At 49.3% G+C, this 27,152-nt stretch overlaps 1 protein-coding gene across 1 annotated transcript in view; it reads left to right on the top strand.

Moving 5' to 3' along the window:
- The window catches only part of LOC138515210 (serum albumin-like), a 946,494-nt gene that overhangs the window by 330,713 nt on the left and 588,629 nt on the right, over window positions 1-27,152 (top strand). The window contains exon 5 of the mRNA XM_069630169.1: window positions 5,293-5,390. Coding sequence (XP_069486270.1) covers window positions 5,293-5,390 — 98 coding nt within the window. The remainder of the gene's footprint in view (window positions 1-5,292; window positions 5,391-27,152) is intronic.

The following is a 27,152-nucleotide window of genomic DNA, read 5'->3' as shown; positions in this document are numbered from 1 at the left end:
GGAACAGTATTTACGCTGCATGCTGCAACAAACTGAAAAAACTTGGAAAGATATCCTTTGGATAGCCGAGTATGCCTACAATAATTCTGTCCATTCGGGAACTGGGAAAACCCCGTTTTTTCTTTTGTACGGCAGTCACCCTCGAACCTCGGAGTTGGATCCCCTCCAAGATCTTGAAACACCAGCAGTAGACTACCTGCATTCTACAATCACCCAAGCCTTTAAGGAAGCTGTTTCTCACCTTCAAAGGGCTAAAGAACAATACAAGAAAGGAGCAGATCAACATCGGAAGGAAGCCCCTCACTATCAAGTAGGGGATCAAGTCTGGTTATCCACCAAATATCTATCTCTAAAAGGGCCACGCACATTCAACCCAAGATACCTTGGTCCCTATTCCATCACTACCATAGTAAACCCAGTAGCGGTCAAGTTGGACTTGCCCCCGCACATGAAGATACATCCGGTCTTCCACGTCTCTCTATTAAAACCCGTGCAACCTCAAACCCGACTAACCAAATCTCCAAAACCTATCCTAGTGGATGGAGAACTCGAGTTTGAAGTCAAAAGCATTCTGGACTCCAAGATCTCCAAATCTAAACTATTCTACCTAATTGACTGGAAAGGCTACGGCCCCCAAGAGAGATCCTGGGAACCTGCTGAATATGTCCACGCTCCTCGCCTAATCAAAAGATTTCACCGAACATTTCCTGACAAGCCAAAATCCCCGGAGAAGCCCGGTTTGGGAGGGGCCTTGAGGGGGGGTACTGTCATGATCTCTGCTTCCAAAAGGTCAGGGTTTTCCCAACTCCCTTGGAAGCAGATCCATAACCCAGGTTCCGAGTGCCAACCAGTCCCAATTGGGACCTTTTGGACCCAGTCCTGGCGCCAGTGGCACCAGGCTCATAAATATGCCCAGTCCCAGCGCTGGAAGCGCCGGGCTCATAATGCTTGGGTGGACTTACCTTCAGCAGACCATGCTGCTTACTTGCCTGCCAGTTGAGCCTCTGATCCTCTTCTGTTTGGAACTACTTTTCCTGTTGGGTGGGGCTGGAGCCACTCCCTAGATTCAGAACACTGGAACTCTTCTGGAAGGCAGGAACTCTTTTCTTACCAGGAACTCTTTTCTTACTTAGGCGTGGCTGTGGAAGGAGACACCTAAGCACTACAGGAGGCTATTTAAACCACACCCAGTGGATGAATCTTGCTTTGCGTTATTCTGCAACCTCTGCAGCAGAACGCTCATCGTGTCTTCTGCATCCGGTCCTGGGCCTAAGGAAAAAGGCTTACCATCCTGAATCCAGTCTTCAGCAACACCTATAAAGACAAGAAAGAACAGGTTAGCATTCCGGCATCTGAAAGGCAAAGGCTTACCATCCTGAATCCAGTCTTCAGCAACACCTATAAAGACAAGAAAGAACAGGTTAGCATTCCGGCATCTGAAAGGCAAAGGCTTACCTACTCTTCGTGCGTCCCGGAGGTCTTCACACTGCATTCCGGCATCTGAAAGACAAAAGTTTACCAACTCTTCGCACGCTCCGGAGGCCTTCGGCGCTGCATCCCGCATCTGAAAGACAAAACAAGGTGCGTTTAAAGACATTGGGGAACTTTAATACTCACGTGCCATTACTCCTTTCCACATCTAATCCAGTGGGTATTCCGGCACCCTGCAGCCGCTCCGAACTCGTACCTGCAAAATAAAAAGACAGTTAGAGCGCATAGTGAAGCAGGCAACAAGCGCTTACTTACGTGCTTCCAGGCGCTTCTATTCATCACACGGGCTCCATCTTCAACTCACTTCAGCCCGTCATCCGCCATCGCCGGAACCCTGCAGAACAAGAGACATCATTACTAAAGACATTTGAATGACTCGAAACTTACCGCTCGTGCAGTAAACGACGGACAGCAGTCCTCTGAAGTCAAGAGGCCTGCGCTACCTATCCAGTGAAGAAACTGGTTACAGCACCCTGCCCCGAGGCAGATGGAGAGCTCGGCATTCACTTACCTAAGACATCTTACTCTACATGTCAGGCCTACAGTGCACAGAGGTCCAGCCCAAAGAGCCAACCGGGTGCTACACATCACCTTTGAAGATACGGTAGTCGCCCAGTCAAGACCGGCGCCTCTGCGAGAATCAGGTGAGCGTTACATAAAGCTTCACGGACAAGATTCCACTCGATGATGAGTTCCGTCAGTTGATAGAATGGTGGGGCGTCTGCTCCAACATCGCCCAAGGCACAGGATTTCAAGACCTCCCATACCAGGAGATGATCACCACAAACACTTCCCTTGCAGGATGAGGAGCCCACACCGGATGTCCACACGCCAGAGGCCTGTGGCTGCCGGAGGAGAAGGATCTCCATATCAACATTCTGGTGCTACGGGCAGTGTTTTGGGCCCTCAAGTCGTTCCTTCTGTCTCTGAAAGGCAAGGTGGTGAGGATCTTCACGGACAACACCACCACCATGTTCTACATCAGAAACCAGGAGGGCATTCGATACCCAGTGCTCTCCAAGGAAAAGCAGGACTTGTGGCACTGGGCCATGAGACAAGGGATGTTCCTCGTCCCTCTTCACCTAGCGGGAGTCAAGAACACCATTGCAGACTCCCTCAGCATGGAATTGCGCTCCTGCCATGAGTGGGAACTTTGGCAGGATCAGGTGGACTGCATCTTCGTCAAGTGGGGCAGGCCCCAGATAGATCTATTTGCGACAGCGGCAAACTCCAAATGACAGACGTTTGCCAGCAGATTGCACCAACCGAGGAGCCCAGGGGATGCATTCTCCTTCCCCTGGGAAGGGCTGTTTCTGTACGTGTTTCCTCTGTTTCCTCTACTGCTATGAGCCATCAACACACTCGGACAGTGTCAATGCAGGATGATACTCATCGCCCCAGTGTGGCCGAGGCAGATTTGGTACCCAGACCTTCTCAGCCTGTCAGCGTCGCCTCCGGTCAAGCTGCGGTGGTTCCGGATCTTCTCTCAGGAGAAGGAGGCGCAATCCTGCATCACGACCCAAGATCGCTGAACCTGAGGGCTTGGCTACTGCAGCCCTAGAGTTTGTAGGATATGAGTTGCCAGCGGACTGCAGGGATGTCCTCGCCAAAGCTAGGGCATTGTCGACCTTGAAGTGCTAGGGTCACAAGTGGAATCGTTTTGCTACATGGTGCCGGTCACCGAAGATTACCCCTTTGAGGGTCACCGTCCCACATATCCTGCCGTACTTGCTATCCTTGGCCAAGGCCGGACTGTAGCACTCCTCCATCAAGGTACATCTGGCGGCTATCTCCCACGACAGTAGGTCACCAGGAAGATCTTCACTTTGGTCCCACCAACTCGTCAAGGAGTTTCTCAAAAGGACTTTTCAGATCTTTCTGAAGACTGGTGAAGGCTCATACACTGGCATGGGAACTCAAAATGGTTCTGACAAGGCCCATGGGGGCCCCTTTCGAGCCTCTGCATCAGGCCCCACTCAAGTTTCTCTTGTGGAAAACGGTTTTCCTGGTGGCCATCACCTCTGCCAGAAGGATAGGTGAGATCCACGCCCTATCCTGCAAACAACCATACCTGACTTTCCAGGAATCGAGGGTGATGCTACGTACGCACCCCTCCTTCACGCCAAAGGTTCCATCAGAGTTCCAACTCAACGAGTCTTTGGTGTTACTTGTTTTTTTCCCGACTCCTTTGTCGCTGGCGGAAAGGGCCTTACACTCGCTGGACGTTGCTCGTGCCCTGAAGTTCTATGTGACACGCACAAAGAGGTTTCGGAAGACTTCACAGCTGTTCGTGAACTTTGGTCTTGTGAACCATGGGAAGGCCTTGTCTAAGGCTTCCATTTCAAGATGGCTCTCCGGCTGCATCACGCTCTTTCAAGGGTTGGCTAACCGACCGCTGCCTGGCCGTCCGAGAGCACACTCCACCAGAGCGATCGATGCAACAAAAGCGTTCTTGTCTGGTGTGCCCCTGCTCGACATCTGCAGGGCAGCTATCTGGAGGTCAACTCACACCTTCACGAAATTCTACTGCGTCAACAGGGAATCCAGGGAGGAGTCCATAGTCGGCCAAGCATTGCTACACAACCTGTTTGCTTGAGGTGAGTCTGTCCCAGGGGTATGTGTAATTGCTTCTGTTGAGCCTTGCCACCTCCTGTGGTTGTGTAATGTTGTATTGCTATGTATTCGTTATTCATGAGCATGTGAATCCATGCCAGACCCCATGCTGGAGAAGGTTTAAGTTACTTACCTGTAACTATTGTTCTCCAGCATGGGTCTGGCATGGATTTGCATGCAAATACTCCTTCCCACCCCTCTCCGGCTCCTCTTGGTAATACTGCCACTTTACATGCTTACCAAATTTGAATATGGCTACCAGAAGAGGGGCTTAGGGAGAGGACTGTCCTTGGATGGGGGCAGATTGGCCCAGAGGACAGTGATTGGTTTAAAGGAGAAATACAGTTTGTAAGTGAAAGTGATACTGTTTTTTTCTTTTACAGAGGATTCCCAGCCTAACTACGGGAATAATGATGAGCATGGGAATCCATGCCAGACCCATGCTGGAGAACAACAGTTACAGGTAAGTAACTTAAACCTTACTTTCAGTTAAAATTATTTTCTTAACATTCTCTCCCAGGAAACAATGCGACGCCTGAATACAAACATGTCACAAACTATGCAGCCAATTTCTTAAATAAAATTAAATGACGTTATATGCTTTACATCTTGTAAATGTGTGTTTTGTTGGTTTCCCCTTTGAATTGTTTGCGTTATCATTGTACGGTTTCATACAAGTAAATGGTCATGAAGTGTATATGCACATTTGCTTGTCTATTTTAGAAGTCGACGGTCACTTACATTTTTCAGTGGGCGTTGCCCATTTTACATGGCGCCCATCAGCTGCCCTTTGGTTTTGGCAATTTGAAATGGTCAGGAATTATGAGCAGTGGCCATCATTGAATGTTGTGATGGATGGTGGGCTGGAGTGAAAGTGACCTTGTCTTTTCTGTCCCTGGTGATCATGGGGCATGTCTCCTATGTACCAGTTGTGCGATCTAGGGACAGCAAGTGGTACACGACTACATGCTGTAGACATGCCAAAATCTAGCCACTAACTATAGCTCATAAGGACTGCTTTGGGCTCAATGAATGGATGTTTTTCTCTCACTGGAAGGGGAAAGTGAACAGTCTTGTATCCTACGCTGATGTCAAATTTAAAAATGACAAGAAAAGAAATGTTTAAAAAAATAAAGTCATTGATATGAAAGAAATGTTTATATCATGCTTCTCTTTATTTAAATCTAGATGCCAGCCCATGTCGGAGAGTTGCAAGAAATAAGCCACATACAGAGTCACAACTGTCATATTCTTTACACAAATGGAGAAAAGGTCTTCGAAGACATGTAAGATTTTCCATCTTTGCTTTCCATGAGTCTTTAGCATTGACGCCACCCCTACTCCTGTCTTCACCCATTCACATGCCTGACTGCCTGGGTTGCTTTCTACCGTAGCCCTGCCAGCCCAGCTATGCCTTTCTCTGTCAAATGCACAAACGCATCCTAATCGTGCACCAGAACCTCTGACACTCTGGACGTAGGTACCCCGAGGGCGTTCCCACTAACAGCGCATTGAAACTATAACAACGGTAAAATTAGCACTGTACATATGACAAGTACAATACAATAATGTGAAAGAAGGAATAATAGTACAAAAATGATGCAGGAAATTGAAAGATTGCACTCAGTTATTCTTAGTCATCATTCTGGAAGCCGTTGCCATAACTGATAGACCCACTGAGGTTGTTATGAGCACAAATAGCTATTTAAGGACATGGCACAAGACCTGGGGCTGAGGGGGATAGCTTCTGCCACCGAGGCTCCTTTCAGATCTAAGTGCAAGCTCCTGCCAATCCCAAAGTATTCAAATGCTATTGACCGGTGCCCCAACAGGGGCCTATTGCCCCCTCTGCTACCAAAACCTGCCTCTGCCGCAGCTTGGCACAGATTGTTGGAAGCCGGTTTTTGCCAAAGATCGACTGGAACGTCCATGTAGAAATCATGCACTCCCTACATGTGTAACCATTGTGATGGCCCAGGATTACATCCAGTTCTTAAAAACTGTATCAAACCAAGTTATGTTATGTGTTATGGTGGGTTGTGTGCCCACCGTATATCCAAGCGTACCATGGGCATTTCACCCTAACAATCAGTGTCAGAGACTCATTATTGGAACATCTAACCTTTGTGCAAAGAACACAAATGAAGAGATGGGCAAACCTGGTGTGGTTATGATATGTTATGATATGATCTTTTATTTATATCGCACTCATGCACAAGTGTTTCAGAGCGCGACAAGGCACGGGAGGGGAACAGGGGAGAACAAAACAATGATCTTACTAGGCCCAGTGACATTAGGAACGCACAAGTGCATGGGAAAGGGAAAGGGGAAAAGTGCATGGAAGGGGGGAGAAGTGGAAAGTGCGAAGCAGAGGAGAAAAACAGATAAATAATCATAAATAAATAATAAAGGCAATAAACGGTGGTAGTGCAGCCAACAAGTGGCAAGTGCTGGGTTTAAGGTGACAGACAGGGTATGTCTGATAAGTGCAGAAATAAAAGAAAGGGGGTGGGGGACTGTATGGGTACAGATACAGACCCCAGTGCAAGGGGTGGCCTGGAGGCAGTGCGGGGGGGGTGGCAGGGTGAGCAGGTAGCTGGGCCCAGAGGACGGCTAGGTGTACAGTGCCAACAGATCAGCAAGGAAGACGGGGGGCGAAGGCAGAAGCAAAGAGGAAGGTCTTGATGTGCTTCCCAAGCCAGAGATGGTTCTCCTCAAGTTTCGAGTGGCAGGGAGGCTGTTCCAGATGGAGGCCCCAGCCGAAGACAGAGATCAACCACCAGCTTGTTTCTTTGAAAAACGACTGACCCTGAGGAAGTTAGAGGTAAAGGAGCGAAGAGCTCGAGAGGGGGGGTATTTATGGAGGGATAGTTGAAGGTACTTTGGTCCCGGGCCCCAGAAAGCCTTGTGGACAATGCATGCAGAGGGTTTTGAATTTAATCCTTGCTTCCACTGGGAGCCAATGAAGGGATTTCAGAGCTGGAGAGATACGATCCCAGGGCTTGAGGCCAAGTACAAGCCTTGCAGTCCTGTTCTGGATTTGTTGTAAATGGCAGAGAGTAGAAGCAGGTAGATTTAGAAAGAGGCTGTTAAAATAGTCCAACCTAGAGAAAACCAGAGCTTGGGAGACGATGAGCTTGTGGGGGAAAGAGAGGAAAGGCAGAGTATCTCTGAGGAGGTGCAGTAAGAAGTTTGACTTTTTAGAGACATCAGAGATGTGGACGGAGAAGGAAAGTGTGGAATAAAAGATGACCCTGCGGTTCTTAGCCTCGCAGGTAGGGGTAGGAGGAGGGCCAAGGGAGGCCGGCCAGAGAGTGAGGTGAAAGGATGGTGAAGGTGTACGGATGAGGAGGATCTCAGTCTTGTTGCCATTTAGACAAAGATCATTGGCGATACACCAATCCTGAATGGCAGTTAGGCAATCAGAGATGAGAGAAGGAGAGGAGGCGGCCGAGGGCAGCCTGAAAATGAGTTGAGTGTCATCAGCATAGCAATGGAAATTTGAGCAGAAAATGGTAGTGGTCGAGAGTTTCCAGGTATTGGTTGAAAATCCAGGGCAAGAGGTTAGACCCCTGGGGAACACCACAGGTAGAGAGGGAGATAGATGATACGAAGGACCAAGTTGGACCTGGGAGGGTCAATCAGAGAGGAAAGAGGCCAGCCAGGCCAGAGCCTGATCAGTGATACCAAGGTTATCACAGAGATGGTTGAGCAGGGTGATATGGTTGACCGTGTCGAAGGCAGAAGAGAGATCGAGTAGGATGAGGACAGGAGGAATGTTAGAGTCATGGTTGGAGAGCAGATCTTCACAGATGTTTAGGAGAGCAGTTTCCGTGCTTCTGGAAGCTCTGAAGCCAGGCTGGTGGTCATGGAGAGAGCCAACAGAATCGGAATGAAGGTTGAACTGAGAGATGACCAGCTTTTCCAGGAGTATACCCAGAAAGGGAGTAATAGAAATTGGGCGATAGTTAGCCGGACAAGAAGGATCAGCTGTGGGTTTCTTGAGAAGAGGATGGACAAGGCAGTGCTTCAGAGGGTAGGGGAAGGATCCTGAGGCAAAGGAGAGGTTGCAAAAATCTGCAAGGGCCGTAGCGAGGGTATCAATGTGGTCCTTGATGGTTTTAGAGTAACAGGGATGAACCTGTTTTGATGAGGCTTTCATAGATCAGACTTGTCTAGCGATCTCATCAGGGGAGAAAAGAGGAAAGGATGAGAAAGAGGGTGGGGGGGTGGCTGAAGGAGGGTCAACAAGTGCAGACTGAGAAGAGAGAAGGGGCTGGGAAGGAGAGGGTGGACAGGATGTCTTGGGTTTTTTAGATAAAGTGAGAGGCAAGGGCATTGCAAAGAGCCTGGGAGGCAAGAGGAGGGGTAGAGACTGCAGCAGGGTTGGCCAGCTCCTTGCAGATTTTAAAGAGTTTGGCTGAGTTGTTAGATGCCAAGAAAAAAGTGGTTCTAGAAGAAAGTGGCAGAAGTGCTGAGGGGTACATGTAAAGGAATTCTAGCAGGGGGGGATAAGCACAACATGGGGATATAGCACATTCTTATAACGAATTAATGAAATTGGTCTCATTATATTTTTGTAAGATGTGGAAGCCAGAAAAGAAGCCTCAAAAGCGTTTCTGGTTAGACGAGAACTCTCATTGTGTGAAGCATGGATTAGTTGCGGCCTTAAAAGACACTTGTTATGACAGGGCGAGATCATTACCCCACGAGCCGCATGGAAAAATACAGTGGCAATACACAAGTCAAAGCTTCAAGCTTTAGCTTGGGAAGAGTTTTCTATTGCAGCCAAAAAATGAACTCTAGGATGTTCTGGCACTTAGTACATTTTTAGCCTAAATATCACAATAATCAAACTTAGGTTGAAACAAATGTTCATGATGAGGAGTGAGTTAGACACTTTTCCAAACTATATGATACTGACCCCAGCACTTCCTTTTGGTCTGGCATGTAGCGTCATATAAGGTGTAGTTGATTAATTTTACAGTTGGTGAAATATTGAATGCAATACAAAAACAAGCTCTGAATAAAGGCCCGGGCCCTGATGCCATCCCAGAAGACTCACCTGCTTAAAGGCTTGTTAGAATTTTGGGCACCACTGTTGACAATCAGATTAAGGGGGTAATTCATAGAATCCAGCGCAGAAGTGGCGCACGCGGCTGGCGCACAGTGCGCGCGTGCGACAGTCTGCGCCAGCCGCGTGCGCTAAAATCCATTTCCGCGCACAGCGTATTCATGGATTTCAGCATCCAAAACCAGCCATGGCGCAGAGTGGCGCAGCGACCCTGCGGCAGCGCCAGTTACGCCCCCAACTCCTCCCTGTGCGCCATGCACAGCGCACAAATCCCGTACATGGCGCACAGGCCCCCAACCACGAAAACGCCTGTAAAATTCCCTGCGCACCCCTCCGAATACATGTACACCCCGGCGCGGGGAGTTTCACACGCGATTGGCCCTGTGCGAGCGGGGTACGTGTATAACTGGGGTTCGCAGGAAGTTTCACACGCGATTGGTCCTGTGCGAGTGGGGTATGTGTATTACTGGGGTTTGCAGGAAGTTTCACACGCGGTTGGCCCTGTGCGAGCGGGTTACGTGTATTACTGGGGTTCACGGGAAGTGTCACATGCGATTGGCCCTGTGCGAGCGGGGTATGTGTATTACTGGGGTTCGTGGGGAGTTTCACATGCGAATGGCCCTGTGCGAGCGGGGTACGTGCACTACTGGGGTTCGCGGGAAGTTTCGCACGGGATTGGCCCTGTGCGAGTGGGGTACGTGCATTACTGGGGTTCGCGGGAAGTTTCACACGTGATTTCGCTGTCAGAGCGGGGTACGTGTATTTCAGGGGTGCACGTGAAGTTTCACACGCGATTTCACTGTCAGAAGTTTCACACGCAATTTCGCTGTCAGAGCGGGGTACGTGTATCCAGTGGGGTGCGCGGGGAGTCCCACACGTGAATTGGCAGTGTAGGTCCTCCCAGGTGTCCCCTGTACCCCCTCCACGGCCCCTGCAGGCAGCCCACATCACAGGGGACTACCCTGCACCCCTGGCCGTGTCCCGCAGCTTTCCTGGCACTGAAGCTGGTGGCCCTCTGCCTCTCTGGCTGGGGGTTGCCAGTGGTGCCAGATGGTGGCGTGCCCGACATGGCAACCCCAGAGGCAGGTGTGGGTGGGCATCTGAGTCCTGGGGCTGGGCTGTGGAGCGATGGTATCCCAGTCGGGAGTCTTCAGTTCCAGCAGGGGTGGTCACAACAACTGCACCCCTGCAGATGGCTGATGTGCAGGCAGCAAATAGCAGGGCACGTGGGCAGCAGGCAGGCAGCAGCAGATGGCAGGTGGGAGCGTGCTTAGGGATCTGGGGGGCTGTATTTCGGCCTTCTGGGCAGGAGCGTGGTTTTCCGTGTGTTGTTGCGTGGCCAGCTTGATACGGAGTGATTTGGCACGTGAAAAAATTGCACGTCTGCGTGTAGTTCGAGGAAAGGCCCTTAGCGCATAAGCGCGTCTGTGACGTTACGCGCGTGGGCGTTTCCCTCGTGACGTGGGCATAGTGGTTCAGCACGTGTGAAAAAATTGCACGTCCGCATGTGAATGCGTGTAATCCGAGGAAAGGGCCTACGCGTAAGTGACGTGACGTGCGCAGGCGTTTCCCTCAGCACGGGTTAGGGGTGAGCGGGGCCAGCAGTTCGCTGTACGTGCCTTTCGTGGAGACCGACGTGTGTTGCTGCTTCGTGTTGTCTCGCACGCCATCACAACTTCACAGCGGATCGAGGACGTATCTCTTCTTTTGGCTGGGGTATTGGCTACGCGTGTTTTTCATTGTCACGCTAGTCAGACGGTGAGTCGCGCATGCTATTTTTCCCACTGCGGGTGTCCCTGTGTATCGCACCCGTTTTCGAGGTCATAGTAGCCTGCGTGTCCCGCGCGTATGTGTTTTTCGTGTTAATGGGTGCCACCGTGTACTGCGGGAGGTTGATTCCATGCACGTAGGCTGCAGGGTTGCGTGCACGGTTTTACTGCAGTTTTGGGGTGCCTGAGCGTTGCGTGACCCGTCACTACATCACCAGGGTCACATACAGCCTTGCAGGTGCAGGGGGGCTGTTAACATCTTGCATCCCACCCCCTTCACCCCAATTGCCCAGGACAATATTGTTGTACACCTCCCATTGGCACTCCTCCATCTGTGCCGGCACTACTCCATCTGTGCCATGGTTGGGAGGCCGCCAAAGGTGAGGGGCGCCTCAGCTGGGTGTCCTCCTCGTGGCGGGCGTGGTCAGGACGTGGCCGGGGTGACCAGGGAGTAGGGGGACTCCAGGGTGTCCAGGGTGGCCGCAGAGGGGGGAAGAAGCCGGGGTGCGCCACTTGAGCACGATGTTGTGCCATGTGTCGGTGCAGTCTTGCCACCACCCCCTGTGGTTCTGGGAGATGCAGCTTCTGCATCTGGCACTGGTGCCCGTGTGAACCGGCAGTCTGTTTCATCGACTGCTGCGGGCTCAAGGGTAGTGGTAGCTGCGGGTGCAGCTGTGGACACCACCACCCAGGCTCAGGGTCTGCCAGCGCAGGCTGCGTTGGCACTTGAAGAGCCCTTGGAAGATTTCCAACAGGCCAGGAGGGAAACCGTAGGTGCACGCAGGGCTACCCTGACCAAGACACGTGTCCATGGGGCAGTAATGTCATCTGCTGCCCCGACCAGCCAGGTGTTGGCAAGTGCAGGGGCAGATGCATCCAACAACACCCCGGTTGTGAGTCTGCCAACCAGGACAGTCGCAGTCAATGACCCTGCCACAGCGGATGTTGCTGCGCAGGGCCCATTAGAGGGCACCCAGCTGCCACTGACACAAGTCAGGCCTTTGGTCGACTCTCCACCTGCCACTCCCTTGGCTCAATCCACCGGTGCTACTGGCCATAGTGATCAGGGTGGCATTTGCCAGCCAGGGTCTGCACCATAATCCAAGAGGAGGAAGGTTGCACCTGCAGCACAGGCTGGGACCCCACACACAGCCACAACCTCCATCACATTGAGGAAGAAGCCTTTCTGCAACCAGGAACTGGACTGCCTCGTGGACTACGTGCTGGGCCACAGCCGTGACATGCAAGTGGGTCCTAATTGTCAGACTACGGCTGACCACCGTGATACCCACTGGAAGCAAGTTGCGGAACATGTGAGTGCATTCGGCCATGAGGTGCGCACGGCGCAAGAGTGCAAAAAGCGTTGGAATGATTTCAAACGCAGCGCTAAGGCTAAGCGTGCCTCAAATTACAACTTGACTTTGGTGACTGGCAGTGGGCCTGCACCTGAGGAGGAAGACCTCACTCCGCATGAGTCACTTGTTGCGGAGTTCATACCATCTGAATCGGTCGAAGGAGTGGGAGAGATGCCGGACTTTAATGCCCAGTCCAGTGAGTGTTGCTGCGTGTTTGTTGTGGACATGTGTGTTTCACTTGTGTGATGTGTTGTTCATGACTGCCACTACATGTCCCGTGTACATGGTTCTGATGTGCAAGTAATGCAATGCTTCCCTGATGCATGTCTGCTCTGCTGGATGGTGGACATGTGGAGCGGACGGGGACTTTCCGCATCACCACTATTGCACCCTACTCACATGCTGGTCACCAGGATGCCCCTCAAGTCCATGTTCCAGCTCACTGGCCTTTCAGCATGTAGCGTGGGGTGACCTTCTTCTCAGCACAGGCACTATGTCATAGCATGACTGACGTGCATGTGTCCTGTGCCTGCATGCGGGTACTCCATGTAGGCATGCTCCCTTGTCCCTCCACCCCCCTCTGCACCCCAATTCCACCTTAACACTGGTATGCTTCAATTTTGCCGTTGAGTACTTCCCTGTTCATGCGTCCTGTGTACATGCTGACTTCCAGCAGCCAATCTGCCAGACATATGCTGTGTGGTACATCCTTTGTACTTGATGAAGGGTGTCTCACTTGGACTGTGCAGAGGTCAGATGCCCAGCAGGGACATGAGTGCCCATTCATGCTCCATGTGTATTCCACTCATGCCCCTATTTGTCCTTGACTGGATGATCATTGTAGTAGGATTCCAGGGGAACCTACATTGCATGACATTTCATCAGCCTTCCCATTTCCACTGTGGCTCAGTCCTGCGTCACACACATGTTTAGGGTGTGACGGTCTGTGTGGGTCACAGGCCTCATCCTGTTTAATGGCCAATGACTCTGTCCAACTGGTGTAGTGTCTTCCTCACGCGTGGGTGTACTCCAAAGGTTTCATCATGTGTCCTGCTTACTGTCCCATCATCATTTGCTGTGTTGTCACTTGACTCACATAATGCAGTTGATGCTAGTCAACACTGTCTGTCAATACACAGGTCTATGTTCAGCCTTTTGATACCCTGCTAGGCATCCCTGCATTTGCACTTGGGGGGAGGGGTGGTTTACTTGTAGACATGCTACCCATTGAATGCACATTGCACGTGATGCCTGAAGTTGACCTTGCACTGCCTTCACATTTTCTGACACACATCATGAAGTTCTTGTACATGTAGATAGTGAGTAACGTACATATTTGCTGCACTGCATCGACCCACTTCAGTGCAAACTGACACCTTTCGACATGCCTAATCACAGAAGCAATTTCAAGTTGACCCAGCATGCATGGCAGGTTCTATTTTGTGTGTGACATGTCTGCTTGATGTGTTTGGCGTGTGTGTGTGTGTGTGTTGTGTGCTTCTAACATGTGTAGTGACCTTTTTTCTCTCTACTTTTCAGATGATGATGCAATGGAGCCAGAGGATGGTGTTGTCATGCCAGGCACAGGGTTGTCATCACCACAGCAACCCGGCACAAGTGGGGGTCGTGGGGTGGTAGGCCACAAAACCCCACATGTGCTACAGTCCATCTTGTCTCTGGCTGGCAATGAGTCCAGCCCTGATGACCACTCTGACGTCCATGTCGAGTTGGATGAGCATCAGGTCCATATGTCAGGGGTGAGTGATTCTGATGTGGACACTCCTCTGTCCGCGACACCTGCACTGAGGGGTCAGACAGTCTTGGAACCTCCGCCTGTGGTGGATCAGGACGCAGGGTCACCCTCCACACCAGTCACTGATGTGCCTGGGCCATCACGTCGACGGGGGCATGTAGTCGTGCAGCCGCGGGCGGTGCCAACACATCGAGGACACCCAGTCCTTGGGTCTCGCAGGGGTCAAGCCCAGCAATGCGGTCGCCGCGCGCAACCGCAGTATACTGAGTGGGAGCAAGACATGACTGCCAATTCTGAACGGCAGGGGGCAGCAATGGAGAACATCGGTGAGAGCATGGAGCGTGTGGCCCAATCTGTGCTCCCCCCTGCTAGGCAGGTGCTTCTCCAGCAGCAGGCGGCACAGTCCACGGCCCGCTCGCTCAGGCTGGGCATGGCGGCCTCAGACAGGGCACGCCAGGCTGAAATGTCGTCTCTGCGTAAAGCAATTGCTGCTCACGCAGAGGCACACATGGAGGCCCTGAGGCAAGAGTATGCTTCCCTCAGATCCACTCTGGATGTCCTTCTGATGTCCCAGAGGGAGCGGGTAGAGGAGAGGTTTGCGCAGCTTGAGCGTACCATCTCGGCTGAGCTACATGCTTGCCGGGAGGTGCAGCAGCTGTCCAGCCAGGCCTTGCAGGATGAACTCCATGTTACACGTGCTACCTTGCAAGAGGAAGCACGTGTATCACGGGAGGTTCTGCATGCAGACCTACGTGTGATCGCTGCACAGAACCAGGCTCATCCGTCCAGCAGACTTGCTGCCAACGAGGGGCAAGCTGCGGCTAGGCGTGGTCAGGCTCCTGTGCCACGTCCTCCTTTCCAGGAAGAGCCAGACTTGGACGACAACCTATCTCCCACATAGGTCGGGCTGTGCAGGCGTTGAGCCAATGGAGTTTTTTTTTTCCTCAACATCATCACATGCAGCACCCTATACCTCTTCCCTCCTAGGTTCCTCCCCCCCCGGGTGGTATGTGGCCATTTTTGATTTTTCTTTTAGTTTATTTAGTATTATTTCATTTTGATAGTTAGTTTAAATAGGTAATGTAGGTTTTTCATAGTTAGTGTAATTAGTTAATCTAGTTTGAAATTGTTTGTCTATTGTGCTTTCATGTGACGGTGTGGTGCTTTGTGGTTTTTGAGAGCATCCACTGTTTGTTCCAGCTGGGCCCTTCAAGCTTGTCTTGTGTATGTGTTTGCAGCTTGGGGTCCTTGACTCACATATGCAACTCCTGCTTCCCTTATCCATGGGCTCGCAAGGATGGTTCGGTGTAACAGCCTATTACACAAGGGCTCTGGACTGTCATATCTATGGCATGTCTGCTGCTGTGAAACTTGTGTTAACACCCCTAGTGGGGATGATAGGGGTGTTATTGACCACTGTTCTTCATTTGCTAGATGGGGGGTTTCATGATTGATGTGTACATTCATTGCTATTCATTGTGTAGTATGTTTATTATCTATACTGTACATGTGCTTGTTGCAATTCATGGCATAGATGGTGTGTTCAACAGTTTGCCTGTGAAAGACGGACTGATGGTGTGATTTGTGTTGTACGTCTCTGACATGGTCCAGTCATGTAATGCCTGAAGAGACACACACAGATGATTTTAAAGCATTAATCATGTGTTTCATGCCCTTTCTGCAGGGGGATGAGCCTCCAGACCACCTTTGCCAGCAGACATGGGCCATTGGACGTCTGGAAGCTGGACACGTTTGGTGGTGCCGACATGCGCATGTGTGCGCAAGCAGAGGCACAAGGATTGCGCTCATACATCTGAAAACAGCTGATGTATTTCAAGGGACTCCAGGCAAGGTGAGCAGGACAGGGGGCCATAACGCAGCAGACCTTCCACCTGGCCAGTTGCACATGCATGCTTAGTAGCAGCACCGACAGTGAGCTTGGACAAATTTTGGTGTTGAAGCGCACAATACAGCTGAGATACGTTGGTGGACTAATGGCTAGTTGATGGGAAAGTTGTCTGGGGCACCTGCAGGGCCAGTGGCACATACCCTCCGGTCCACCATGGTCCATTGGGGCACTTGTATTAGCCATGTAGCATTCCGAGACATGGAAAGAAGCAGCTCGCAGGGACAGACAGCAAGGGACAGACTTGTGTGCAGTGCATTTCATTACCATGTAGAATTTGACACATGCACTACCTACTTTTTTTGGGTCATGGTGGAACACGACTTGTTCTGAAGTAATTCCTTGCTATATGCGTCTGGCTGCTTACCCAGGGAACATTGTATGTTGTGTGATTCGTGACACATTGGTCTTCCATTTGCAACGCACCCAGCAGCACATGATTTACTGCATTGACTGTGTATGAACCATCACAGGGGTAATGTTACGTATGAGTACGAAGCATCCACACCAGATTGTTTATTTGTAGAGTATTTTGTTACTTTGGGGCATATATGGTGGTGTGTTTGTGTGTTATAGGCACGCACAGATTAGTAACTGTGGCTCTCTTTGCAGCATTAAACTGCTCCTGTTACCGGGCCTGAGAGTGCGCAGGCAGGAGGCCAGCACTCACCCCAGAGATAGTTTTCTGTTTGTCTTCCATTTGAGTAATTTGTTACTATGTGCATGATGATCAGGTTTGGTATACTTGTGTATGTGTTAATGTGAGTGGTACAGTTTTGTGCATTTCCTACTTTCTCATGTGAATCCCACTCCCCTCTCCTGCCCCTCATTCCGGTTATCCAGTATAGCAATGCCTGTCCCGACTGCATATCCCTGACCCTCCTTCCCCACCAGGGTCTCAGAGGCCTGTGTGAGTTTGACCTTGCAGGCACCCAGCCACGGTGGGGGTGGTTGGTTCATGCGACTCCTGCACCTGTACACGGGAGCAGTGGCAGTACACATCAGTTCGTGGTGCATTATTCTGTGTTATGTACCACACATGGTACACATCCTGTTGTGACATTGTTTTACTGTGCTACCTTGGTTGTTATGTCCTTGTGGTAGTACTTTGGCTTTGTGATATACTGCTACTTCAAGTCATCTACTGGAGGGTCTTCTGGTTTTTGTTTTGCTGCCTGCAGGCTTTTTGCTTAGCTTCTGTGTTGGCCTGCTTTGAGTTCTCTTTGATGTGGTGTTTTTGCAAGTCACGGTGGCCCCTGAGGGTGCTGGACAATTTTTGCACACAAGGTGGGAGAAGGTGACAAAGGGGAAGGGTGATCCTGTTGCCAGGTGAACTTCAAGGATGAAGGCTAGATAACCCAGATGCAGTTGTTCAGTGGGTCATGGTGATTTGTGAGGGAGGGGGTTGTTTTGTTGTTGACAGTTGCCTTGCCCTACAGTGTGATGCACACCCTGACATTGTAATTGCAGTATCCTATGTACATTATGTATTCTGCTGATCAATGCCTGTTCATGTGTTGTGTTTACCTTTCAGGTGTGTGGGGTGTACACATGGTGAATGTTCACATGTGATGTGTAGAGGAAATTGATGGTCACTTAATTGCACATGCATATATTGAGTGCATGTCCCTACTGACCCACACACTCGCTCTATGATCCACTACATGTACAACCACCCTTCCATGTCCACATGTATACTCTGTTTGCCTTCTGGTGCCCAGTGTGTCCCTGCAGCACATGATCTATGACCAATTGTGGATCCTGTACATGCGTAATTTGCTTTTTGATGTAGTTTGTCGCTTGGATGTGATGCTCAGGGTGTGCGTCACACACAATGGCTGTTCACTATGCTGTGCGCTGAGCAGTGTGTTGCATGAGGTGGGCACGGCACACAGAAGCTGCAGTGTTGATTTTGCAATGCACAATGTGCATGTAGACAGGCATTCATTGTTATGTTACAACTACAACTGTTGGAATGCATTTGGGTATGACTTCTTTTGGGTGGGAGGTTGTTGGTCAGTCATTTCATCTGATTCCATGTCAGGCATCATTGTGTGATGCCGCTTTACATTTTTCACATGTCAATGTGTACATTATTGGTACTGTGTTGGTGTATAGCTATTGCTTGCCATGTCATGTTGTGGTTTGGGAGGGTTTGGGTGACATAGCAGTGATAGTCATGGCCTGTTTTGCAGGTCTGTGTGATTCACACCTTGCATGTGTGCCTTTTGGTCACACAGGATTGCTTATGTTTAAGTAGCTAGGGATGCACACAATGTGCCACTTCCATGGCAACATTCTCAGGGTGGTAAGGTTGTGACAGTTGACTTTCTCTTTGTCATCATCGATTGTCACCTGGTATGTGCCAGGCCTGTGTGCACTCCGCAGGGGTGGGAGTTTAGGTGAAAAATGTGGCCACAAGCTGGGTACGGGCTGCCTCGCCAGATGCCCTGTCCCCTCCCATGGGCAGCGCCTGTGCCTGTGGTTGGGGATGTGGGGGCACCACCATGTCCACCAGTACGCCCCGCCGTGTTGCAACATTGTGCAGGACACATGCTGCCACAATGATCCTGCACACTACTGGGGGTGCATAGAGTAGCTGCCCGCTAGAGCGGTCAAGGGAGCGGAAGCGTGACTTGAGCACTCCGAATGTGCGCTCCACTATGGCCCTGGTTGCAATATGGGCGGTGTTGTATCTTACGTGGGGTGGTGTGGTGGGGCTCCGGATTGGCGTCATCATGTGGTTGCGCAGAGGGTAGGCACTGTCCCCTGGAGAGGTGATGATGGTTGTGATTATTGGGGTTTGTGTATTTCTGTGTGTGTGTGACATGCATGCATGTGAACAGGCATTTGTACTCACCTAGGAGCCATGTGTCGCCATGCTGCCCAGCTTCCATGGCCCTGCTCAGGGCGGACATTCTGTATATGAAACTGTCATGGGTGGAGCCAGGGTAGTTTGCATAGACAGAGGTGATGATTCCCTTTGCATCGCATACCACGTGCACATTGATGGAATGCAAGTGCTTGCGGTTTTCGGTAGATGTGCTCAGTGGCCCTAGGTGGACGTAGGGCCACATGGGTGCAATCTATGGCACCAAGCACTTTGGGGAAGTGTGCCACCCTGTAGAAGTCCTGGACAACGGCCTGCCTTTCTGCGGGTGTTCTGGGCATGTATATGTGCCTGCGGACTGAGGGGTGCGCTGTCATGATTGCCAAGACCTGGTGTAGGCAGCGTGACTGCGTGGCCTGTGAGACCCCCCCCCCACTATGGCAGTAGTCCGCTGAAATGACCCAGTGGCCAAAGAATGCAGGACATTGAGCACCTTCTCCAAGGGGCTCAATGCTTGGGAGGAGAGGGTGGGGGATGTAAGGTCATCTTCCCACTCCCTGACCAGGTCTAGGATGATATGAGGTGCAAACCTATACCTGCCGTAGACCTGGTCGTCAGGCATCCCAAAAAGGCTTGTCTGGGGTGAGAAAATGCATGCCCTGGCTATTCTCCTCCTGCGGTGTCCCACGATCAGTGCTGCGACAAATGGGGCATTCATCGTAGCGGTATATACGTGTTTTTGATTTTCGGCGCACGTTTGTTCCATGAATCGGCCCCTAAATTCCATGCTCTTTATAGAGGAGATTTGACCAAATCCTGGATATTGGCCACCATATGCCCAATATATAAAAAAGGGGCAGAGGAGTCAGCGAAGATATAGGCCAATCTCCTTACTCGACTCAACATTCAAAGCACAGTTTTGGGAAGATTACAGGAATGACATTTGGCAAGGACCAACTGGGCTTCCATGAGGGCCTGGGCATTAATGAGCAAGCTCTAAACTTGTATTTAATTATATAAAACGCAATTGACCCCAAGAAAGAGACAACCTATGCTGCTTTCATAGATCCAAGATCAGCCTTTGAGAGACTAAGCAGGAACAAACTTCGGCACAGATTACACTCTATAAACTGCCCAGAAGACTTAAACAGGCTCCTGTCTTTTTCACATTAAGACAATGTGCCCAGTGTACGTACTGGAGCAAGAGGACATTGTACCCCATGCAAACGTGTATTCGGCAAGCATGCTTTTTAGCTCCCCTCTCGTTCTCTCTCTACATCAACGGTCTTTCCCTCATTTGTTTGACTGGTCTTTGGATGTCCCATGCATAATAGGAATGCCTCGTCCTGTGCTAACCTACAAAGACGGTATTGTCTTGATAGCAAGAACACTGCTAGCACTGTGAACCCTAATATCTGCAAATGTTGATCACATGAGAAATTTGGATATGAGAACTAATGTCACTCAACGGCCATATTGGTCTATTGGACATCGACGACCCCAATCTTCCCACTTTTAAAGCTGGTGATGAGGTAATTAAAGTGTGAACGTCATAGGAATCCCTACATTGTACTTTTAAAGCTAGACTAACGGGTACACAACACACAGAAAAGTTGCACACAAAAAGCTACTGTCTCTAGGTTGCATAAATAGATTTGCTAGACAATTTAAAGCCCAGCCGATAGAAACATTACAAGAATTGATACTGCAAAATATGGGGCCCACAAACATGTGCAGATGCCACAGCTCGAAGACTGTGAACCTGTGAAACTCTGGCTTAACATATGGACAAATGACAGGGCCATTTTATCCCAACTAATTCTAAATTACGAACTTTCACATAAGGCAAAAACAGTTTGTTAATTTTGTGGTCATATTTTATAAAGATGTATATTGCCTTGTTAAATGCAATCGGAAGCTCTGATAACCCACTCACACTAACCAATTTAGGCAGTACAAACATTGTGATATATTTAAGGCAGTTTTACGTAACTGAACTCGTACAGAGAGAGTTAACAAGGGTAGCTTATCGAGAACGTATAACTCTGTTTGCTATAAAAATGTCAGACTATTTATTATAGACCAATTTTAAACTTAAACGGGAACTTATATCCACGGCAAGGTCCAATTCACTGCCTCTTGGGCTGTCAATGACAGATGTCAGTCAAGAGAGGCACCTCATGTGAGTGATGTCAACTGCCTGCTATGTAACGCACACGTTGGGGACTTGATGCACTTTATCTTTTTTTGTCCTGCTTACACAGAGATGAGCCTATCAACTCTAATACCAGTTTTTTGAGGAACATCTTTCAGACAATGCTGACCGGCCTTATTTTTTCTTTTATGTGCAGACTTACAACTGGCAGCCTGGAGTTTATTAACATACCTTGGATGTGCACCTGGATTGAGAGAAATGTGGATGAGTTGCATCCCTTAGAAAATCGTCTCAATTTTAATCTAGCTTCTATTTATTTTTCCAGAAACTTTAAAGTATGTGCTATTTCTATTTTATTGTGTATGAACTTTCATAGATCATCTTATCCAAATGAAGTATCAACTGATATTTGATATGGAGAAGCAAGCATGAAAGGCAACCACTGTAGCAGATGCAGAACCAGGCACGGAAATAGTCCAGAGTGTTAAGCAAGTGGCCACATTCTTTTTTTTAGATGCATTTGTGGTCTGAGGAAGTGCAAGGGCATGAGTATAAGGCTGAGATAAAATGGAAAAAGATGGAAAGACAAACAGTAAATTATGATCTAACACACGCATACCTTCGGGGCATATTTGCTAAAGAAATGGTAGTGTGTGTCCAGAGACAGGGATATCCAATCTGTTTAGGAGAAATGCAGTCTAATGGGAAATCATAAATATAATTGTGTTCAATATATAGTTTTGGGCCACAATTATTTCTCAAAGCTGTCATTATTATTATATATATTATCACCACTATTGATCACATTCCTGGCACATCCTTTAACAAGACAAATAGGTGGCGTTTATCTGCAGACTGACTCCTAAGCTTTCTTAATAAGTGGCAAATCCGAAGTCAATATCAGCAATAGATAAAAGCACAGAGGATTTCTATATGTTTAGTGTGTTTATAAAGACACTTGTCAACACCTCTAAAAAAAAACAGGCAGATAACGCGTGCAGACAGAAGTGTTTCGTCAGCCACGCGATGTCATGATCTCTGCTTCCAAAAGATCAGGACTTGCCCGACTCCCTTGGAAGCAGACCCATAACCCCAGTTCCGAGTGCCAGCCAGTCCCAATTGGGACCTTTTGGACCCTGTCCTGGCGCCAGTGGCACCAGGCTCATAAAGATGCCCAGTCCCAGCGCTGGAAGCGCCGGGCTCATAATGCTTGGGTGGACTTACCTGCAGCAGACCATGCTGCTTACTTACCTGCCAGTTGAACCCCTGATCCTCTTCTGTTTGGGACTACTTTTCCTGTTGGGTGGGGCAGGAGCCACTCCCTAGGTTCAGAACACTGGAACTCTTCTGGAAAGCAGGAACTCTTTTCTTACCTAGGCGTGGCTGTGGAAGGAGACACCTAAGCACTACAGGAGGCTATTTAAACCACACCCGATGGATGAATCTTGCTTTGCGTTATTCTGCATTCTCTGCAGCAGAACGCTCATCGTGTCTTCTGCTTCTGATCCTGGGCCTAAGGGAACAAAGGCTTACCATCCTGGAATCCAGTCTTCAGCAGCACCTGTAAAGACAAAGAAAGAACAGGTTAGCACTACAGTCTTCAGTGGCAGCGCATCTCTTACCTGGTCCATCGGCTGTCACCAACGCCTCGCGCTGCATTCCGGCATCTGAAAGACAAAGGCTTACCTACTCTTCGCATGCTCCGGAGGTCTTCGCACTGCATTCCGGCATCTGAAAGACAAAAGCTTACCAGCTCTTCGCACGCTCCGGAGGCCTTCGGCGCTGCATCCCGCATCTGAAAGACAAAAGAAGGTGCGTTTAAAGACATTGGGCAACTTTATTACTCACGTGCCATTACTCCTTCCCACGCCGAATCCAGTGGGTATTCCAGCACCTTTCAGCTTCTCTAAAGCTCCGAACTTGTACCTGCAAGATAAAAGGGACAGTTAGTGCGCATCGTGAAGCAGGCTACAAGCGCTTACTTACGTGCTTCCAGGCGCTTCTATTCCTCACGCGGGTTCGATCCTCAACTCTCATCAGCCCGCCATCCGCCATCGCCGGAACCCTGCAAAACAAGAGATATCATTACAAAAGACTTTTAAGACATTTGAAGTGCCCAGAACTTACCGTTCGTGCAGTTAACGACGGACAGCAGTCGTCTGAGGTCAAGAGGCCTGCACCCTTATCCAGTAAAGAAACTGGTTACGGCACCCTGCCCCGAGGCAGATGGAGAGCTCGGCGTTCACTTACCTAAGGTGAGGGTGTTAACCTTTGGGGTTCTACAGGAGAAGAGAAAGGGAAGAGGAGAGAGGCACCCAATAACCCCAGTTCATTAATCCCATATTTTCTATCTGCAGACATCTTACTCTTCGAGTCAGACATACAGTGCACAGAGGTCCAGCCCAAAGAGCCAACCGTGTGTTACACATCACCTTTGAAGATACGGCATTCACCCAGTCAAGACCGGCGCCTCTGCGGGAATCAGGTGAGCGTTACAGAACGCAAAGCCTATCGCAAAACTCCCACCCAGGCGCTATTGACCAGCTAGCCCAGTTACTTGGGGAACTAAGAGCAGAAGTGCATGCAGCCCGTCAGGAAACGAATGCTCTAAGAAGGGAACTGATTATTTCCAAGGAGCGAACAGACTATCTCGCTAGACAATTGCTACAGTCACAAGCCGGACAAACTCCGTTACCCGCATCAGGGGCAAATCTTCCTTCAACATCCTCTACGAACCCAGTGCAGATCAACCTACCTGGGAATGTACCTCTGGCTCCGCCCGAACGATTTTCTGGTGACCCAAAGAGTTTGCAGTATTTATTAATCAGTGCCGGTTGCACTTCTTATGCCGGCCAGCAGCCTTTCCAACTGATCAAGCTAAGGTAGCTTTCGTGCTTTCGTACCTTAGTGGCAATGCGGCAGACTGGTCGATCCCTCTAGTTAATCAAGATGATCCGGTTCTCCATGATTTTCAAGCTTTTCAGCTCAGTATGGAAAAACTGTTTGCAAGACATTCACAGGGGCAGGCCTTGGACAATGAGCTCCTTTCATTGCGACAGGGTAATCAAGACCTTTTGGCTTATATTGCGTCTTTCAACAGACTGATAGTGGAAACGCGATGGCCTGAGGACAAAAGGATTACGCTGTTTTATAGAGGTCTACGTGGAGAGCTCAAAGATGTGTTAGCCCAAGTAGTGAATCCCCCGCAAGACTGCTCGGACTATATTGACTTAGTCGTTCAAATTGACCACAGACTGCAGAACAGAAAGGCTGATCGTTCCAAGTTTGATGCTCGAGTATTTTCCAAACCACCAACTCCTACCAAAGGAGTAGACTCCGGGGAACCCATGCAAATAGGGGGCCTGAAAGGACCACTAACACAAAAGGAGCGGGAAAGGAGAAAACAGCTGCAATTATGCCTCTATTGCGGAAACTCGGGGCACTTTCTTCGAGACTGTCCGGTGAAACCAGCCAAGAAGGCAGTAGGAGCTGCAGTTACCAGGGTCACAAACTCTGAGCAGGGAAACGACCTCACCCGACAAGAATAGAGGTCCTCTTGCCGAGCGTTAAAACCAGTTCCGTGACCTCGCATTTCGTGATACCTATGGTCCGCATTAGCCCTGAACATCCGGATCGATTACATGCGATTGAAGCTTACGTCGACAGCGGTGCCATCGGCAATTATGTGGATCATGAAATGGTTTTGAGGATGAATCTGACTCTTTGTCCAAAGGCTGTAGTAAAGGACGTCATTACTACGGTGGATGGTATGGAGATAGCCTCCGGACCAGTAACGCATACCACCCAAGAAGTGACGCTAGTAAGTCAAGATGGACACCATGAGAAGATCGTGTTCGATGTGATCAAGGCCCCTCAGTTCCAGATTATTCTAGGAATTCCTTGGTTAGAGAAGCACAATCCTCAGATCGATTGGCGAGCAAGAACGGTTCAGTTTCCAGAATGTGTCTCTACTTGTCACCCTCGACCTGGTGTTGCACTGGCAGCAATTTCCTCGGAGGCTCCTCAGTTACCTCCTGAATACCTAGAATTCCAAGATGTTTTCCGGAAGGATCAGGCTAACTCTCTACCTCCTCATAGGTCTTATGACTGCCAGATAGACCTGATACCTGGATCTACTCCTCCTTGTAGTAGAATTTATGCCCTCACCGAGCCTGAGAATCTTCACCTCCGACAATACCTGGATCAATACCTAGCGAATGGGTTTATTCGTCCTTCCAAGTCCCCTGCTTCCTCAGCTTTGTTCTTCGTTCCAGAAAAAGAAGGGGACCTTAGAACTTGTATAGATTATCGCTCCCTGAACCAGATCACCGTTAAGAATAGATATCCGTTACCTTTGATCCCTGAACTCCTGGACCAAGTCAGAAAAGCATGCATATATACAAAGCTGGATCTTAGAGGATCCTACCACTTGGTACGAGTAAAAGAGGGCGATGAATGGAAGACGGCCTTCCGCACCAAGTATGGGCTATTTGAATATCAGGTCATGCCCTTCGGACTTTGCAATGCCCCGGCCGCCTTTCAATATTTTATGAACGATGTCCTCAGAGAGCTCATAGATGTGTGTGTTGTTGTTTAAATTGACGACATCCTCGTTTATTCTTCATCGGAAACTGAACATCGGAAACACGTGAAAATGGTCCTCGAGAGATTGCGTCAACACAAACTTTTCGCTAAGTTGGAAAAATGTTTTTTCAACGTGACTGAAGTTGAATTCTTGGGATTCATATTATCACCTAGCGGAGTGCGTATGGATTCAAAGAAGGTTGATGCAATTCTCAAATGGCCATCGCCATCCTCCGTAAAAGGTGTTCAAAGCATGTTAGGCTTCGCTAACTTTTACCGCAGGTTTATCCCCGAATTCTCTCGAATAGTCCAGCCCATCACCGCCTTGTTAAAGAAAAACAAACGCTTTGAATGGTCTACCGAGGCGGAACAAGCTTTCCCGAATTTGAAGACTAGATTTATCTCTGCACCGATCTTAAAACATCCTCGCCCAGAACTCCCCTACATCATTGAAACTGATGCTTCGAGCCTTGCCATGGGGGCAGTTCTATCACAAAAGGACCCAGTAACCAATCAGTTGCATCCCGTGGCATTTTGGTCCTGCAAATTCTCGCCTCCTGAAATCAATTACACTATTACTGATAAGGAACTTCTAGCTATCAAGTCCGCCTTTAAGGCTTGGCGGCATTATCTTCTGGGGGCCCGACACACCGTTACTGTGATTACAGATCACCGAAACCTGCAATATTTGAAAACCGCAAAAGCTCAATCCTCTAGGCAACTCCGTTGGGCACTATTCTTTGCCGAGTTTGACTTCATAATTACCTATCGACCTGGTACAAAAAACGGTAAAGCTGATGCCCTTTCTCGGATGGGAGTGGAAGAACATTTGATCAATCCTAAACCTGTACCTATCATTCCCGAACAAAGAATTCTAGGTGTAATCGCCACACAATCCATAGAGGAAGTTAAGGATAAAGCCAGGCTACTGGTAACTCCAGCAGACATACAGAATTGGCATCTGCAGGGAAAGGACTTTACGGTGAAGGACAACCTATTATATTTCCAAGAACGGTTATACCTGCCCCGCACAGGTTTACAGAAAAAGGTAATCTCTTGTTATCACGATTCTTTAATGGAAGGACATCCCGGTATGACCAAGACCTCGGAAAAGATCAAGCGCTACTTCTGGTGGCCGTCTTGGAAAAAAGATATCAGAGACTTTATAATGTCCTGTGGAGTATGCGCCCAAAACAAGAGTCAAAAGGAAAAACCAGCCGGCCTCTTACGCCCTATTGACATCCCGCCTCGCCCTTGGCATATGCTTTCTATGGACTTCATCACCGATCTACCTCCATGCTCCGGATACAATACGATCCTAGTAATCGTGGACCTATTCTCCAAGATGGCGCATTTCATTCCACTCAAAGGCTTACCAACAGCAGCAACTCTGGCCCGAGAATTTCTCGAAAACATCGTCCGACTACACGGTTTTCCTTCAGTTCTAATTTCGGATCGAGGTAGTCAATTTATTTCTCATTTTTGGCGAAGTTGCTGTCGGTCGGCTCATATTGATGTGAGACTTTCGACCAGCCACCACCCTCAAACCGACGGACAAACCGAGAGGACCAATCAAACTCTGGAACAGTATTTGCGCTGCATGCTACAACAAACTGAAAAAA

The sequence above is a fragment of the Ambystoma mexicanum genome, chromosome 6q (genome assembly GCF_040938575.1).
Source record: "Ambystoma mexicanum isolate Mex_15411 chromosome 6q, UKY_AmexF1_1, whole genome shotgun sequence".
Lineage (NCBI taxonomy): Eukaryota > Metazoa > Chordata > Amphibia > Caudata > Ambystomatidae > Ambystoma > Ambystoma mexicanum.
The sequence above is the reverse complement of the archived record's forward strand: the minus strand, read 5'-3'. Positions and strand labels throughout refer to the sequence as shown.